The sequence below is a fragment of the Odontesthes bonariensis genome, chromosome 21, assembly GCF_027942865.1.
Source record: "Odontesthes bonariensis isolate fOdoBon6 chromosome 21, fOdoBon6.hap1, whole genome shotgun sequence".
Classification (NCBI taxonomy): Eukaryota; Metazoa; Chordata; class Actinopteri; order Atheriniformes; family Atherinopsidae; genus Odontesthes; species Odontesthes bonariensis.
In genome coordinates this window covers 9790818-9809993 of record NC_134526.1, presented here as the reverse complement: position 1 = coordinate 9809993, position 19176 = coordinate 9790818, and the positions used below count along the sequence as shown (strand labels likewise).

Genomic DNA, 19176 nt, shown 5'->3' with positions numbered 1-19176 from the left:
CAGACAATGGAGGAATAACTCCTTCTGACTCTCTGCTGCCATCTGCTGCACTAATAAAACACCATTTACCATAAAAACCACATTCCATTTAGCTGCATGTTCAACACCAGTGGAAAAAAAAACAAAAAAACAGACCAGTCTTAATAATATAGGTATATATTTATTCATACGTACATATTCATTTATATTGGTTAATTGTAAAAAAAAGAAAGAAAAAAAAAAAATGGAAAAAGATTTACAGTAATTATATGAACTACAGTCATTGTCAAAACTTTTTGAAATTTCTCAGGAGTTAATCTACCACCAGCACAAACTCACTGTAGATTCACCTCCTGCCCCCTTTCCTAAAATGATACCTTACTCCAGTGTTAGGGACCAAACGTGCCATAAAACAAGATGGTCCAGAGCACAACAGCCCGACTTCCATGTAAACTGCTGGGAGGTCTGACACAAAGATACACGGGTGTTTGATACTGTGAAGAAAAGTAAGTCCTGCGTTTTGCTGTGTGGAGCCTGTAGTGCATTTTGTACTGCGAGAAGACCGATGCCCACCATACGAAGCCTTCAGGAGCAGGTTTTAAGCACAGCGCCAGCTGCACTGGTTAATCATGACGAGGGCAATCAGGCATTACACCCAGGCTCATGGTCTCAATCCTGTGACTTTTCCTTTTGCCTTGGGTTAACCGTCAGAGCACAGTGGCAGAAAACATTACATTTCTGCTCCATGTTGACTCTCGGTTCTCCCCTAATCCCTCAAAAAGCCCCATTCAAACAAAACCGATCAGGGTGGATTACAATGGATTCATCTGAGCTCGTTGTTTGCTGTCAAATTGCACAACGAACAGAATCATCATTCAGTGTTTTGCCCGATACGTGCCTGTTGATGCACATGTTAAACCAGAAGGACAACATTTGTGGATGATCAATATCCTACTGAAGGTTTTCCTCTTCATGTCTCTTGTTGCATTAGGGCAGAGGGCATTAAGAGAGTGTTATTTGGAAATGCAAGGCATATAAAATCAAGGAGAGGAAAGCCCGCTTCTGGGAGCAAAATCTTTCAGGTAAAGCAGCACACATTGCCTAAAGAGCCTTCTCCTCGATGGAAACATTCAATAAGTAGACCCTACATCAACACATGTCATGAACTCCTCAACTCACATTAAAAATAAAATAAATCCAACTCGCATTTAACATTTACTACAATTGCACTGGTGCCAACACTTCCTGTGGATGAAGGCTACACTCTGGACATTTAGTAACAATAAACTCTTAATGAAAACAAACGCCATCAGATCGAAGACTGAAAAGAAGGCTCAAAACTCAACTTGGAGACATTGAACTCATGACTTCAAACACAAATCAGGCAGAACCCAAACCACAGCAAAACAGAAAAGCAGAGAGAGTGGGAGATTCAGAATAAATCATGGCAAGCAGAAAGAGGGGGGAAAAAAAAGGAGTAAAAGACATTTATATAATGAAAGAGACAGAACAAAGCAGGTGCAAGTGCAGGACAAGGTAAACCATAAGAAAAGGCTTCAATAATTCAAAGGTAGGGGAGCCGAAGTCCCTTATAGCCCTCTGTGACAAAAATCATTCCATCGAGTCTGACAGCAGGTGAGAATTGTGCGCTCAAGATTCATTCAACTTTCTCTTCAAGAGACTCCACAAGTCTGATCCGGTCTCAACCTCCAGAAACGTCACTGGTCCCGGACAGACAGAGGTGGTCACGGGTGGCAGGGTGTAAGGGGCCGTCACTCCGTCCCCTGCAAGGCCTCATAGGAGTTGAGGAGTCGCAGATGCCGCTCCTGACGTCAAGCACATGCTCCCACCAGTGCGCATGGTTCATCAGTTCCTCATCGTCAGAACCGTCAACGATGCACAAACGAGAGCAACTTAATGCGATCAAACTGAAAGTAGACGTACTTTGATTGTTTTCAGTTGGCTTTTTCGTTCCATTGTCCTTGTCTGACAGCATAAATTCATGTAGTGACTTTTAAGTTTTTTTTTTATTATTCTATCAAAAAAAGTGTCCTTTCTGTTGTTGAGCCAGCATGAGTTGGCCTGACCGTGAGTTGACTCATTTCGCATATCGGTAGGTAAACAAGCATGCTCAAGCTTGACCAGAGTTCTCTCAGAGCGACCAGCGACGGCAGCCTCTGCTCCATCTCATATCATCACGTTGTCGTTTAGCTGGTTTGACTTTCCAACTCCCACAGTCCTCACATATTTACAATTAGATTTAAAAAAAACTAGAGGAGTTGCATGCAACATTTGGCATCTTCGAGTCCCCACATCTGAGTCTTAATTGGTGTCCATTTTTAGAAAAATATTAAACTTTGTCTTTTTTTTTTTTTATTCCTCTCTCTTCATGACTTGAAGCTTCCGATTGTAACAGAGAGAGGCGAGAGCAGAGCGGCTGCCAATGCCGGTGTGTGGTGTTAGTAAAATACCAGTCTTCAATTCTGAGATGATCGTCTTTGTAAAGTGTCTCATCAATGTTTTACTGGAAGTGCAAATAGCTGCAAGTATTCATAGAATTTAAACAAAACAAAAAAATGAAGAAAAGGCTTTCAGCTGTTATCTGCTATGTGTGTGTTGGGGGTGTTGGCAGTTAACTGGCTACATTGCTGCCCCTTTTTTTTTTTTTTTCTCTTTTTTTTTTTTTAAATAAAACAGTCTGCAGAATCAAGCAAACACTGGATTTACTGATGTGCAGTTCTGGTCTAGAGGTAGCTGTTAAGTGACCTTCAACATCAAGGGAATCAGGAGGTTAAGTAGGATCTTTAAAAAGTCTTAAATTGTATTTGATGTGAAGAGCTCAGCTCAAACAATTCATTCATACTTCATTTGAAGGAAAGAGAAATCCCTTCGCAACTGATTTTTTACATAACCCTCCTTGTAATACTGATGTGTCCACTGAAGACAGCCAGCCCGGGGAAAAGCTGACGTTCTTCTAAGAGTTAGCGGTGTGTCTGCATTTCAGCCTGTTGTGTATCTGTGTGGTGGGGAGATTCAGGAATGCTTTCTGGGAAAGTTACCCTGTAGCGTTGTTTGGCTCTCTCCCTCTCTCTGCAGCTCCAAAAAGGGACACACACCAGCATGTAGTCTATAGATTTGGGGAAGGAGACAGCAGTTCAGGGGTGAAGCGAGGGGCCTCAAGGTACACGGGGAATAGGACGGGCTGTTGTCTTTACATCATAGCAGGACACAGCAGCGGCAAAACCTCTGACGGCTGCCCCCCACGGAGGGGGGTGGAGTGACAGGAGCGAAGTATGCATGCACTTTGATGTTAGGCAGATGAGTCTGAGGAGAAAAAGAAACGACATGTGGAAATGTGTTAATGGCTCATACAAATATATGGGAAGCTGCTCCAAGTAGCTCAATACATCTGAAAAACGTACAAGCACCAAACTCCTGTTTTCCAACCGAGTCATGCTCCGATTGATGTTAAAAATAAAAAGATAGACACGAGAACCGATAATGACAAACCCAGCTTGATGTGGACAGAGTGTTCGCTCACTGCTGTCGAGAAGACAATTTGTTTTAACAGCTTAATTTTGATTCATCCTTTCAAGTGGGTGGTGCAGTGACTCAGATATCCAAATTCATTTTGGACAAAATGTATGAATCCATGTCATCCGACTCCCGCCCATGCATTATGCTTAGTGCCGTCACTGGTGCTGAGAAGCTGCGGCGCACCAGTCAAAGCTCTTCTGAAACATTTTACAAAGATTAAAGGTAGCTACAAAGTGTGCCATTTTCAGTCGTCACGATGAGCATCTGATGGACTACGAGATCATGTTTGATGTGTGCGATGATGATGATACCTGCTGACTCGTGGTAGACCGCAACGGTGAACCGCAACACGGATTCTAAGCGCCATGATAATAGAAAGTAAGTTTTATATGCTGTAGAACTGGAAAAAAAAAAAAAAAAAAAAAAAAAGCACAGTTTACTGAGATGTGTATCATTACGTTCACTATTGTACAGCTCAGAAATCGTACGTTTCCCTCGAGGCTGGGTCTTTAACACAATATGGTCAGAGTAGAAGGAAACATCGTACAGAATAGACTTCTGCGGCTGCAACTCATCCAGAGTTGCTTCTGTTCATCAACGTTGTTTAAATTTGTTTTGGCATCGGCACCAGAATCGCTTCGACCACTGAATCATTCCATGCTACGTTCCTGTTGGTTGGTTTGGAGACCTCGGTAGTAGCAGCAGTCACTCCAATTTTAGCCACAACTCTTTTGCTTTAGTCATCTTTCAGCTGGGATGATCGAGACCCGCACAGTGTGAACAGAGCTTTAGAGGAGAAGCTGAGAACTACTTTAGGTAAGTCAGTAAATACCACATCTTTAATAGTCTGTTTAGGTTAGACTGCTCAGTGGCTTAAGACTTGAAATAGCACTTAAAGAAAACACACAACTCACAAAAAGGATATTTAGTTTTGACTCTTTTAGTTTAGTTGTCAGTTAGCATGGTTACATCTGCTGTTAACTACAGTTAAAGCTCAACTTGGCCATTTAAAGAGTGACTGGAAATGCTTCAAGAGGTTGCAAGTCGGCATGGACTCATAATAGACTGATGTTCAGCCACAATTTCTGAAACATTTAACCGTCTGACAAAAGAAACAGAAGAAAAGTAGGTAACTGAGAGCAACAATGTTGGAATTTGTATTATCTGGGTGTGGTAGACCGGAATTGAAAAACTTGATATCGTACAATTTTGGTCCCATTATGTTTTTATACAGACCACCATGACAATCCCCGAAACCCCCTAGAGTCATGTGAACATGCTTAATTGTCATACCTGTAGTAGACAAGACTCAGAGCGCTCTCAGTTTGGACAATAGGAAGCCTTCCTGACAAGCGAGCTTAAGCTAAAAGCTGCTCAGAAGCGGGCCACCAGAAAAGAACCAAGTCTCCAGTATACTTCTCTGCATCAATGTTACCCTCACATATGCAAGTAATCCAGGCCATAAAAGCTAATACAACCCCCCAACCATCTAAGACACCATCTCTGGCACCTTTCGCTGGTAACAGTCCGGGTGGTCTCTAATGGTTCTCCAAGACACTTCTGAGCTCATATGGTTTTATTGATCATGGTGGCGTGACAGTTTCTCATGCACTGTTGCCTGAGGGGATCAATTGTCGAATACATCTAATTGTGGTTTCAAGTCTTGGCCTTTACACACTGACATTTCTCCAGACTCACAAAATTGTATATTGTAGAATACGAAAGACCAAAGTTCTTTGCTAAAAGCCTGATCTGTCACAAATCTGCCGAATGTAGAATCTTCCAGAATGGTGTCTATATATCTATATTTCATACTTCTGTCTTCCTTAGCCTCCATCTCAACCTTTGAGTGTGCTGCTGGTTTCAAATGCTAGATTTGTTTACTTTTTCTGAATCCAGTTATAGACAAACAATAAGAGTCGAACAGTGAAAAACACGGAACAACATTAACAAACGACAGATTCAAGTTTATGTTTTGTTAAGCAAACTTTCCCAACTTTTCGAGAAATGGATTTGTCAGATGAGCATTGAGGATTGTTTTTATAATAATTTCTTTTAATCCAGGATTAATATGTCGTACCCCCTTTAAATGCCATGAATACCAAAAACACTTCGGCAAAGGATATATCGGTTAATCCTTGCTTATAGCTTCTCCAGTAAGCCTCCTCTGTCCTCCGGGTGCATTTTAGGAATTGAGATATCCCTCATAATCTCTGCTAAGATTGATTTCCATGTCACAAACAGGAGAAAAGATGAGGAAAGTAGTACAAAGTAGGCAAATTAGGTAAGCCTCGAGTGGATTTTATGCATTATACATTAAAAAGGACATTAGAAACATCTGATATGTGGTTCCCTCACATAGCAACTTAAGTGTTAACTATGTTTGTGCTGGGGTTTTAACAAATCTAAAGAGTTTGACTCTACTAATACTAAATGGCTGTTTAGTGGAAGACTCTTTCACTGTAAAAGGTCTACTTTACATAAATAAATGGTACTGCACAAGCCAAAAAAAGCCTGAAAACCTGAAACAAACACCAATCTATTTGGCAGTATTGAGGGTTGTGAGCATCCCAGAATAAAGCAAACATGCACATGCAGTTCTGATAGTGAAAACATTTCTCACCAACGAGCATATGTTGAGTTTACAAAGTGAGTGAATCAGCACTTACTTACGACTGTTAGCCAACACAACTCACCCTTAGTCTCTTGATGCCTGCGCGGGTGATCTGCTGGCAGTCGTAGAGCTCAATGCGATCCAGACTATGGCAGTTCTTTAGGTGCTCCAGCGAGGCATCTGTGATAAGGGGGCAGTTGTCCAGCTCGATCACTTCCAGACAGTCATGGGCGCAAGGGCCACTGCCAAGGTGTCTGATGCCATCGTCAGTGATCAGCTCACAGTGAGATAGACTCTTCAGGGAAATAGTGGTACCAGAACAGAAGCTCCATTACTCAATTGTTCGTTGAAAAAAAAACAACAAAAAAAACAAGCTGTGTCATGGTGCGTGCTAATGACACAGGAGCAAAACTAGATTTAAAGGAGGAAGCAGCACTCACCAGGACTTGCAAGCGAGGGCAGTGGATAGAAAGCTGAATGAGTGTTCCATCTGTGATCTGAGCAAAATGAAAACGAAACTTACAGTAGATAGTATATTGCCATTATAACAGCAGATCGCATATATGAGACACTTATTTACCTGCACACATTCTTCTAAATCCATCTTCTCGAGTTCGTGACAATTCTGCAGAGAAATTACAGAGAGCCACTGTTTGTTGAGGTTGTGCTTTTTTGGGAACGAATCATTCCAAAAGGGCAAAAATGAGTCTTCAACTTTGCTGTGCATAAGCATGCAATCAAAAGGTTTATATCACAATTTACCCTCGCTAATGTAGTAAAGCCCACATCTGTAAGCTGAGAGCAGCGAGCCACTTCCAATATTCTGAAAGCAGAAACAGGAATTACACAAAAGGTGCGACACCGAGTCTCTTTGTTTCAAGAGAGACTAAGACATCAGACCTCCAGTCACTCACAAACCAAGCCGCAGTCCATCATTTTCAAACTAAACGGGCTGATCATATTTTGCAGGGTCTAGGAAATTGTCCATAACTAAATTGACAATGAGGTTGGTTGTGTGGGTGTGCGGATTCACCTGAGGCGGGGGCAGTTTTGTCCCAAGGCATGCAAGATGGCGTCTGTGATGTTGGCACAACCCGACACACACAGAGACTGCAGGCGGTGACAACCCCGACAAATTGTGATGAGGCCCTCATCTGTGATCTGCTGCTCACAGAAAGAGAAAAGTATGCGTTTGTGTGCGATGATGGGTGGGGTGGGGTGGTGCACTCGAATCTGCATCCACTGTTAAAAGTGAAAACATGCCATGCAAAACATTTCCCCAGTGCTGTGCTCTCTGCTAGGTATGAATCAAAGGCAACTGAGGCAATGCTTACAACTTTATAGAATTTCTTATACCATCTCAGCTTATAAAAGCAATTTCCTTTCCCCTGCATTTTTCTGTTCCAAGTTAGGTTCAAGAAAACACTTAAGCATTTAAACAGAGGAGAAACAGGTTTCAAAGAACTAACACAAATAAAGAAGAGTGTCGCAGTGAGGAGGCAACACCTCCAAAGGAATGAGACCAAGAGAATAAATCTGTTGTTGGTTGTGCTGGTAAATTTAGTCCTGGTACCATGAGAAGGAGAAATATCTAAATGAGGCTAACTGCATTCGGGTACGTTTCCATTTTATCACAAAACTTCAGATTCAGGGTACTTGATTTAAACTCTTAAGGGCAGTTTAAATCTGTCTTTTTGAATGGATTTCTCAAAGAAACGTGGTCTGATCTTTGTCCAAGTCACAAATATAGACAAACACAAGCCCATGGAACTAACAACAATGTGTTTAATAAAGAGAGTAAAAGAAAAGTTTCGTCTTCATTCACAATTCAACAATGACTTCTTCAGACGCTTCTGAGTTAGATGTTCTGATCAGAAAGATGTGTTTGGAAGTGTATGTTGTAAAGAACGCTCCAAGTCAGAGTCCTGACCTAAACCCAACTGACATGTCGTGGTATAATCTGAGGAGAGCTGTCGAGACATTCGGGAGATATTGATGAATGGAAAGAGTTCTGTTGGAGGGAATGCTCCAGAATTTTTCATAGACATTTAGCAAGTCTCCTAAACAGCTCTGAGTTACTGCTGCGAAAATAGTAAATACAAGTTACTAAATACAAGCGTTTGCACACATTTTCCAGCCTGGATTTGATGATTCTTCGGTTTAATCTCTGTTCTTTCGTCAAAGTCCTTTTTTGCAAGTCCCGCCACGGCAATCAACACACAACTCTGGGCAGTTGTTTCAGGCAGCTAGCATCGGTCCCTAGCTAAATGAAAGGGGAGATTAACATAACTGTGATAACAATGTTCTCTGGGACATACAAACCACATTTATGGAATTGCCTGTCAAATCTGATAAAAGCAACTTGAGCAACGATAGAGGTGTTTAAACAAAAGTTATACGCTTTCTTGGTCATTCTGTGCATGATATCCTTCTCCTCCACATCTTCAAAGCTCATCTGAACTCTGCTACCGCAAATGTAGTTCAGCTGTCAGGAACCTCAACTGCACAGCATCACGATCGACTAGACGGGGTCTCCCGAGTCAGCAGAGATCCGACTTCATTTGGAGAGTGAGTGGCACGAGTGTTTATCTACATTTCTAATTTAGATGAACATCAGACAAAATTTGAGTAGTCATTCTAAAAAATGTTTCCATCTTGAAAAGCATACTTACTGAGCATGTTTGCAAGTTAAGTGTAACCAGCTCTGGACAGTGAGCCCCAATATGCTTCAGGGCCTCATCTTCTAGCTGTGGGAAGATAGTAACAGTGGAGATACCATATTGAAATCAAACTAATTTTGCCTCACAAGATAACATAAATTACCCTGCTTTAAAGAGCTGTTAAACATATCCAAACGAGTCTCAGTATGGCACAATATAGTTAAACAGAATCACAAACTAAAAAAAACAAAGTTCAGGCAACACCACTAACATTGGAGTTTGCATGTCCTTTCCTTTTCCACATTTAAATGAATGATTAAACGATGATACACTTGCTGTAAATAGTGTCTGGCAGGTCTTTCTTTAAAAAGCGTCCTCTTTAACATCAGACATTATGCATTTTACATTTGGAGTTGCAATAACAGCGTTCCTTTTTAAACTAATATAAAATAAACTAGAATGATATGAGAAAACACTGCCACCTCAACCTCCAGTCTTTTAATGATATATTTACACAGGATTTTTTTTGATATGCAGCAAATTCTGCGGAACAAACAGTACCTGTGTGCAGCCCTTAAGGAAAAGACCTTTGAGTCCAGGGCAGGAGCGCACCAGGGCCTGGATGCCATCCTTTGTGACTTGATCACACCAGGAGATGTTCAGCTGCTCCAGCAAGGGACATCCCTCACTGGGAGAAGGAAGAAAGAAAGGTAAGAAGCAGAAACTTGGGAAAGATGGCAGAAATGACAAAGAAAGAGAAAAATATAAAGATCACACAACTAAAGTAAGCAACACAAAGCTCGACACAGTTTTGTAAAATCTATAAATCAAACCTACAAATCAAATCTTATTTGTGGCTGGTGTAGGTAGAATGATGAAAAAGAAGGATGGATATTTCAGCTTGGAGAAAAAAAAAAAAAAAAGAAAACTATACACTATGTGTGTTGTAAGTATCCATCACACTGCTGATGCGACACACCTGAGAGCTTTAAGTGACAAGTTGGTGATGGAAGTACAGGAGGCGAGGTCCAGGTGCTTCAGCTTTGGACAGAACTTACTGAGGCTATTACACGTGCTGCAAAGAGGAAGAGTGAACATTTACAAGGACAAAGTCCATTACATATATTTGCAGCGCTGCATTAAGCACACACATACCTGTCAGTGATCTTGGTGCAGCCGTTCAGACTAAGCAGCTCAATATTCCTGCAGTTCTGTGAGAAAGTCCTACAGAAAAAAAATAAACTAAAAACATCAACTGGCTGTCCGTCTCATCCGAGTGTCTGAACTTAAGGGAGACTCTGTCGGGCTGAGTTCTCACCAAACTCACCTTAAGGCGCTGTCGCCCACACCCAGGCACCCCCTCAAGCTCAGCTTCCGAAGGAACCCCCCACATCGCTTTGAAATGTTCTCAACCACCCGGCCCTGCGACAAAAACAATCAACTTAATCTGCTGCGTTTGCTTCTTCGGCTCGTTTGAGATAATTTGAGGGTGAAGCAACATAAGAGTAAGTGGAAGGCATTTAGGATTTGCTCACTTCAATGTCCCTCTGAAAATCAAAGAGGTCGATTCGCTGCCAGTTGCTGCCATCCAGTGCCAGAACGTTCCAGGACTAAAGACGGAGAGGGAAGGAACAGACATTTAGAGTCAAGTTTAGTCTCAAAACATTAAAACACGCATGCATAAACACACGTACACAGTGAACACCGACTCACCCGTGAGACCTGGGCACAGCGACAGAGTGTCACCACATCCAGAAAGGAGAAGATTCTGGGAGACAGACAGGGATGGTTAAGACAATCTAATCACCGCTGCCAGAAGCTTCCTCTTAACACTAAGCTGCCCTCAACTCAACCCTGCATCTGTTTTCACTCACAGTAAAGATGTTTGTCTAAATCAGGTAATATCATCTTTGACTGTCAGCAGGATATAGGTTAGCCCTGTTTGCTGGAAAGATGCTTTCTTAATGTAAGAAGAAGACGCCGAGGAAGCAAAGATGTGAACTATAGGCTCCTACAATGCAGCAAAGAGGATTTGGGTTAAAACAGGATTGCAGCAAGTTGCAGCAGCCTCACAAATCACAGCAATGCACCTGGCCAAGCAGCCGCAGCACAGGCAGCTTGTCTGGCAAGACTGAAGCTTGAGTTATGGCCTCCATTTTCTGTTTGCTGAGTGGCTCTCACGTTTTTTGGTTTTTTTTCCCCCCCTCTCTCTCCTGAAATCGATGTAAATGTTTTATTGCCATGAGCAACTGCTTTTAATTACACTTTTGGTACTGGGGGAGCAGTGTAGGGTGGGGAATGAAGGGGAATTGCTGTCCTGTTGGGTGGGCAAGTGAATTTATGATATATCATCTTAAGATGCACAGTGTGTGTGTGTGTGTGTGTCGGTGTTTAAAGGTTACATAAAGGAGGGTGGTGCAAACCCAAAAGTGTTGTTGTGTATGATTAGCAGTGCTGGTCCATAGCGAGACTGGAGTACACGCAACACCTTTTATGAATGTTCAAAACATAAACAAATAAAAGCCCTCCTGAGAAGCTGGAGAGTATTAACATGTCACTCACCGTAGCAAAAGCTCTTTGGGAAGCTTCTTATTGATGACAGCCTCATCACTATTCGTGAACATCTGAAATGAAGCAGAAAAGAACATCAGCCCAGGCCACCCATCTTAATGTGGTTTGGGCCCCTTCCATCCACTCCCCTCACTCAAAGATGGCCCCAACACATAATCAAGGCTAAATGACTGTAGTCCCATTAGCTGAGATGGATTCAATGTCAATTCTTGGGAAACACCGAAGGTGACAGAAGATAAAACTGCACAGAGGACCGAATTTTGTGTCTTCTAAGCAAAAATCAGCATTTGAGGACATTGTCCTGTCGACCACTGAACTGCAACGACCTTCGCTTTCATGTTATCTTTCATGAACGAATATTTTTAGCTTCCTGTGTTGTTTACACTTGTGAGGTTGCAGTGACATCCACATCAGCAAGCATCACAAGTTTTAACTAGAGTCAGCTGCAATATATCTTAAGACTCTCAGAAGTGGTCCAGCTTCTGCGAACAGCTAATTTTCCCCACAAATAATTGGATGCTGTGCCAGCACAAATCAGAGTCCATAATGTACAAAAAAGGGCTTCAGTACACAAGAAGATAATAAATTAGCATTCATTAAAATGCAAACACACACACACACACTCACTGAAGATGAAGGGTACTCATAATTTGTGGAAACTCATACTTTGCTATATTGTGAAATGCCTGACAATGATGTTTAGGAGCATCCACGGATAAAGCAACATCTGGTCCAATCCATTTTCCCACCACAGCCTTGGAAAAATAAATCTGAACCAGGGGAGGAGTAATTAAGGGCTCTGGTGTGTAAATAAAAAACTGCACACAGTATCTACAAAAGGCAAACAGCTGTGACATGATCAACAACGTATTTGTAAATACAAACATCACCAGTCCCTAACCCAAAAATAAATCATGTGATTATGTATTGCCTGAAACAAAAGAAATAATTTAGCAGAGTGCCATTTTAATTATGGGTGTCCAACCCAAACCACACAATAGCTTAAGATTTTGAGGGACTTACAAAGCCATTCATCAACACAAAAGACAAACGGACATGTCTGCCATTTGAAATTAATGCTTAGACCTTTGAAAAGGCAGTCGGCTCTGGGTCAAAGCCTTTCTATGTCTCTCTGATTAACACACAAACTCTATAGACGTGCACAGCTGTTTACGTAGGGGCTGCCTGTCAGGATTTTGCAGGAGAAAAGAGGGTTGGATTTGGGGCAAACCGGCTGGAAGAGCTCGCCTTCCAGAGTGCTTCTTTCTGGCCAAATAATCCAGAGTCGTTTCTAAAGAGGCAGATGTGCATTTTCAACGGGCATATACACCGTCCTCTTCTGTAATCTAACATAAAACGAACATGATGCTCCATGAATGTGAGCATCATGTTTTCTCCACTGGTCAGCTATAATCAGTGATGGAAGGCTGGGAGGAGGTTTTAAAGAAAAAAAAAAGTGTGTTCTGGCTAAAGACAACAGTAGAGCAAACCAAAATGTGATTATATTTCAGAGGATGCACCAGACCCAAGACCAGACCCTATATTTCACAGTTTATCATTTGAAAGGGATAAATTGTCAAAACATTGGAAGCTGACAGAAAACAGAGTCGACCGGATAGATGCTGAGATCGAGTTACGATCATTCTTCATTTCAGTCAAAAGACAGCTCATCTCAGCAAGCAACTATTTACTCTGGGGGTGTGTGGACAAAAGTTACACAAAACATGTAGAGAAATATGGTTTACTATGAGGGAGTCCTGTTATCTTTTTTTATTGGAAAAAAAGATTGTGTAAAGTGGAAGCAGAGGCCTTCAAATGACAGACAACAGATCTGTGTACAGATGGTAAATCTATGTTCTAATTCAAGTTAATGTGTCATTTGATCTAAAATTAGACCTTCAAATTTAAAACTGCATCCTTTAGATTCAGTGGAGCCACACATTGTTAAATTGTTGGTGTGGTTCAACAATCTCTACCACCCCAATTTCATGTCTGTTAAAATAGCAACATATATATTTATATTGTGCTCAGGTTTTATGTTGTTATATTGACATCAAATATTGTAAAGACAAGCAGTCAGCTATAATTAACTGCTACAGTTGGATCTACTTTAAATACTTCAATAGCACATATTATAGGTTGCCAGGTAGCACAATATACAATCATAAATCTGTTAATATTTAAAAAAAAATTCATAAATTACAAAATATATGTATAAATTATTCTCAGTTTACTTTTCAGGTTGTCGTTATTAGGGGCTTTTGTTATAGGCTAGTACACAAAAGATTAGTAAATGCACATAAATTAATTTAACTTTCTCTGCCACCTTTCAAAGTAAAAGTCCCACGAAACTTCTGATGCCCTACCATAACTGTTGCACTTTTGGTCACAGTCTTTTTGTAATTACAGTACCGTAATTATTTAATTGAAATAAAAAAATGACTTATCAGCTTTTATTTGAAACTTTGAAAATAAAAGAATAGATGTCACACAGAATAGTTTACCAGACAGGGTTGCTGTAGACTGACAGCACAGAGCCAATCAAATAAAGAAATAGGCAAAAATATATCACAACCATGAAGTTGGTCATATTTTTCAGTAATGTAAACAAAGAGGTAGCTAACTGAGTATGTTGAACATGTCGTCAAGCAATAGGACTTTAAGCCCTCTGGTTTCCATTTGAAGTCAGAGTGGTATTGACCAATCACCTCTAGATGGGCTTTAGATATGTTAACAGTCTGTGTGGAGAGCAAACAAAGCAAAGAACATTTACCAAAATACAATCATCAGACCATAAACTATCTCCTAGCAACGGCATAGCTTTTTATTAGCATAAAATGTATGCCTGTCTATTAATGACCAGAGCAGTGAACAGGAAGTCTCAGCCTGAATATCAATAAAATGTACATCTGCTGCCTACACAACAGACATTGATATATTAGCTTCAGCTCCAACATACCTTCTTTTAGAAAAAAAAAAAAAAAAAAGGTTTGTTGGTTCCCACTCTGAATGTTTTGTATTTTAACCCTTTTAATCACTGCTCTTTGGTCATCCACCAAATGTGGAAGTATGAAAACTATGTACTCCCACAAACTGTTTTTCAACTACAAGGCAGTCCTGCCATAAAGTGCACCTGGTTTTCTTGTTTATATTCTGACACCATAACTGACCATCAGGGAGGTTTTTTTTAAGACAACTAAAAAATAGTGATGAAAACTTCTTGTTTTAATTGTATTTAATTGCATCACTTCATCCATTTGTATTATTTTATCCATATTGTTGTTCAGTTATTGGATTCATTTACTCTTTTATATGACTGGAACAATGATTATTATTTTTATGAGCTGCTGGATATTTTAATTTCCCCTTGGGGAGGGATAAAGTATCTATCTATCATCACCCATAAACTTCCTGCAAAAAATGTTTACCAAGGTAACAAAGCAAGCATAGGTTGAGGTAATTTTACCATAAACTTCTACACAACCTACTTCTTCCTGAAGCCTGGCTCTCTCTCTTTACTCTACATGTAAATCAGTCATTATTTTTGACAGTTTCTCTTTCATTGCCTGGTGTTATATTGCCTGGTGACCTCTCAACGGCCAAGAGGTAGATAGCCGCCCATCCTGGCTCTGGTTCTGCTGGAGGTTTCTTCCTGTTAAAAAGGCGTTTTCCTCTGCACTGTTACCTTGTGAATGCTCAAGATGGGGAAGCTTCGAGCCAATCTGTTGATTTTCTGAGCTAAACCTTAGTTTTATTTGCCATTATATGAATAGGACTCATTTAGATTTTGGATTTTCCTGGATTACAACTGGCTTGCAATTAACTGGATCATAATCGGCTTGAATTTACTTTATTTTTCAAGTGCATTGAGATGACATTTGTTGTGATTTGGCACTACATAAATGAAACTGAAATTAATTCAATCGTTTGTCAAAATGCAGGTGTAAGAATCTTCTTTGGCTTAATCCTGTGACAACCCTTTGTATGAAGTTGTATTCAAAACCCAAGTTTGCTTTCAGATACAGCAGGTTTATTCAGGACTCTTAAATTGTGACGCTTGGTGAAAAGGGCAGACTCCCACAATATCAGTTGTGCTTATTTTGAGGTGCATCTAGTTTAAAAGAAAATAAGTCAGAAAGAAAACTGTAGTAAATTAATCATATACTTTTATTTTGAAGGCCGAGCTAGACCATTTCCGCTTTCCTCCTGTCAGAAATCCAGTTAGCTTAGCAGCTCCACCGCAGCTGTCGGGCCAGAAGGTAACGGCCTGAGTCTTCTGAGTCGTCAGCTGTTGCATCGTTAAAAATAAATAAAACCACACACAAATCCCATGCTAGCTGGGGATTAAACAACATCAAGCGCTCAGGCTACAAGGGCCAATGTCACCGGCCGGATACATGACATTTGTACACGAGATTTCACCCGTTTATGAAGCTACGCGTGCGTGGCTACGAGACAAAAGTTTTCGGTTATACTTCCGATTAACAACATCGCAGCTTGTGTCTAATGGGGTGGTTAACCGACTATCAGCACAAGTTGGGTTGTGGGTTACGTTGTGGCGGTTTGGGACAATCTGTTGATATTTGTGTGCTATACCGGGTGCAGGTAGCAGTCACAACCAGAGGCCCCCACCGCCGCAGCGGCCACATATATTCAAATACCAGGTTCAGCATTAAAAAAAACCTGCCCAGAAATTACAATCTCATTAACGAGGATTTTAATCAAACAGCCAGAGCTCCACAGTGAAGTCGACAGATTCCCTTTTTTCTGACACCAGCTGTGTTTGCTTCGGCGTGCTCTGTGTGGCCTCATTGTCTTTGTTTTGACGGAGCAAAAAGAAAGACAGACATCATCTCAGCACCATTAAAACCCCTCAAATTAGCTAAGAACCGAACGTCGAGGCTGATGGAAAAACATCGACCCGTGTCCTCAACGAAAATGACATGCCAGGCCTCGGCTGTATGTTGTCTGAACAAAACAACAGTGTTTGACCTAATCCCAAACACTGACTGCGGAAGCTGTATCAACAGCCTCGCCGTGAGCGCAGTTTTACAATAATTACAGAGACATTCATGGTGCAGGACTACATGCTAACGTTATTAACAGCTATGCTGCATGAGTGCCAATGACTGTCAGTTACTATACATGGTTAACTCACCTCAAACCTGCTCCGCGAAACACCATTTACCTCCTTCCCCATGTCGGACGCTAGTTACCGACTCAATGGATTCGGTGTAGGCGCAGTGAAATGCAGATACGGGCCCTCTCTACGATTATCATGTCCTCTCGGTAGCTCTTGGGGTGCGATGTCGTTGTTTTACGGCCTGTAACAAAAACGACAAGACCTCTTGTTTCTGGTGAAATATGGGTTAATAGCAGCAGCCAGCCAATAAGCCACCACCTCTCTTCTAATCTGCTAGGCTCGTCTTCACCTCCTCCTCCCCCTGTATAGCTTTATACCCATCCACACAATAGCCCGACAGGAATGGGATCTGGAAGCTTAAAACTGAGCCGCTCCTACGCCTACATCACTTGGAAATTATAAATATAATGATGTTGCTCTGAGTCATGCATTCACCGGACGTTAAACGACTGCTTTACTTACTTGCTAGCAGGAGCTGTGGCCAGAGCTCGCAATGTGAGCCAAGTCCAAGCCGTGGAAAAGATATCAGTGTGGGGTGTCAACCTTTTAACACGCACACGTAGCACAAATACCTGGCCTGACACGGTTCAGGGGCACATATAGGCTAATATAAATATAATAAATATAAGTGTTTTTAATTGAGTTTGACCTTACCCAAAGGAGAGAGCATCTAAGAAACTGAGAACAGACATAGTTTATACTTTCTCTTAACTTAGCTAAGATAATAAACTGAATAGATGCATGTATTCCATCGTTTTTACAGTTTAATTGCCTGTCAATAAAGTGAAAGCAAAGTTAACAAGGACCACAGAAGCTTTGTGTTTGGTCTTTGTGACATACTAACAACTTCAAGACCTTATTTGACCTAATTTGCATACATTTAAACTTTGTTGTTGCAGAGGAAACGCCACTTCCGTATTTCTTCTTGATCACGCCCCCATTGAACAGCGGAACCAATCAGCATCCAGAACGGCTGTTCGTCCAGCTACGTGATCATCCTGAGGAACACAGGCTTGACAGCAGCTCAATGTCGTCTGGAAGAACACAACAAAATGTAGCTGTTTTCTGATTTCTAAGGCACTGTTAACATTGTCAGATAAAAAGGTATATTTGAATATGGGTAATATTACAATGCAAAATTGAATAGGTGAAAAAAAATCACATTTTCTATCATGACAACACTCAAGATACTTTTTAAATCACAGAATCATCGTACAAGAAAAATAATGATGTTGTGTTTGATGTCAAACACTTATTACCAAGGATGGATTAAGAAACAAAGTGGCCCAGAAGCACAGATGCCCAAGACACCATGACATGACAAAATTTCCTTTGGTATTGATAAAGTTCTATCTTATCTTATGACACAAGAAAAAGGAAAAATAAATCAAACACAAAACCATAGAGATTCAGTTTGTGGTTGTTTCCTGTCTCTAGCTGTTCAGCATACCTGAAAATGTATGATTTATTTGAAAGTTCATGTATTATGATTGATGACTTTTGGTGTCACGTGTTGCATGTCTGTGCTCATTTTGTGTCACAGTTTGGTCATTTCAGTTGTGTTGTCTTCATTTGGTCACTTTGCATCTCAAAGTGGTTATTATGTCTCTCTTTATGGTCATCTTATGTCCCATTTTGATCCTCTTGTACATCCTCTGTGATCACTTAGGTTACTATGTGTCTCATTTTGGCAATTTCATGTTCTTTTGTACCTTTTCTATGTATCTATAGTATTTCTCTGTCACCCCGGAAAGGTTTGTGACACTTTCCGGGATGTATATTTGTGGGACAATTGCAATTGTGCTCTGACTCCATGGGACCTCTAGGCCCAATCAATCATTTTCCAGTGATCATTACAACAACTCGATAAACAACTCAGTATATATTTTTAAGAAATCTCATCGATATAAATGCTCGACCACATAATAATTTGCATTCAGTTCAATATACCTCCAGATATTATATAATTTTATCACTGGTTATATTACTGATCTTAAAATAAATTTTCCCTCAATTGATGAAGGCCAGAGTAACTGACTGGTGCTGCCAAGGGAGGTCAAATTCCACATGTGTTAGCCTCTGTACAAATCTATTGTAGCATATAATTTGAACCCCTAAGCCATTAATGACCAAGCTCTGTGTTACTTTAAAGATGATATTATTCCCCTACCACCCCACAAGACCTATAAGCTCTCAGAGTGCAGGTTTACTTGCGGTTCCCAGAATTTTCATGGCTAGAATTGGAATCTGTGCAATTGCAGTCCCGCTTTTAGCAGGAGTCCTCAACTGTGCAAGCAGCTCCCATTCTAGGAACCAGATTCAGACGCCTTAAAGACCAAGCATAAAATTCATCTCTGACTGACTAAAAGTTTGTGCAATAATCCTTCTGATGTACCCATTTTTTAATTGAGCTTTTTGTCATTATTACTATTTCCATTGCTATTTGGAAAGCTGTTTTTTATTAACACCATCGACATTTCATGTAAAACAGAAAAATAAGTGTTCACAATTGATGTTTTATCAAACACAACATCACAAACTTCCCATATGTTTATGAGGAAAATAAAACAGCTCAAGTCTGTTGTCACATAGAAAGCAGCAAATAGTTTTCTTTCATAAGAGCTGTTCAGTCTCTTCCAACACAGGGATGATTATTAAACTTAGTTAAGATC

At 40.7% G+C, this 19176-nt stretch overlaps 1 protein-coding gene across 2 annotated transcripts; it reads right to left on the bottom strand.

Moving 5' to 3' along the window:
• Nucleotides 1-138: 138 nt before the first annotated feature.
• On the bottom strand, nt 139-17401 carry fbxl20 (F-box and leucine-rich repeat protein 20). Of its 2 annotated transcripts, none has more exons than XM_075453481.1 (16): nt 17383-17401; nt 16520-16685; nt 11353-11414; nt 10504-10558; nt 10326-10400; nt 10118-10212; nt 9946-10014; nt 9770-9865; nt 9352-9478; nt 8803-8877; nt 7164-7294; nt 6893-6953; nt 6711-6755; nt 6571-6627; nt 6213-6425; nt 139-3303 (listed from the first exon to the last, which is right to left on the bottom strand). In XM_075453481.1, exons 2-16 carry the CDS (start codon nt 16559-16561, stop codon nt 3196-3198), a joined length of 1311 nt encoding a protein of 436 aa, XP_075309596.1. In that variant the 5' UTR covers nt 16562-16685; nt 17383-17401; the 3' UTR covers nt 139-3195. The 2 variants fall into 2 exon arrangements, with proteins under 2 accessions (XP_075309596.1, XP_075309595.1); XM_075453480.1 differs by lacking the exon at nt 17383-17401 and adding an exon at nt 16967-17053.
• Nucleotides 17402-19176: the final 1775 nt, after the last annotated feature.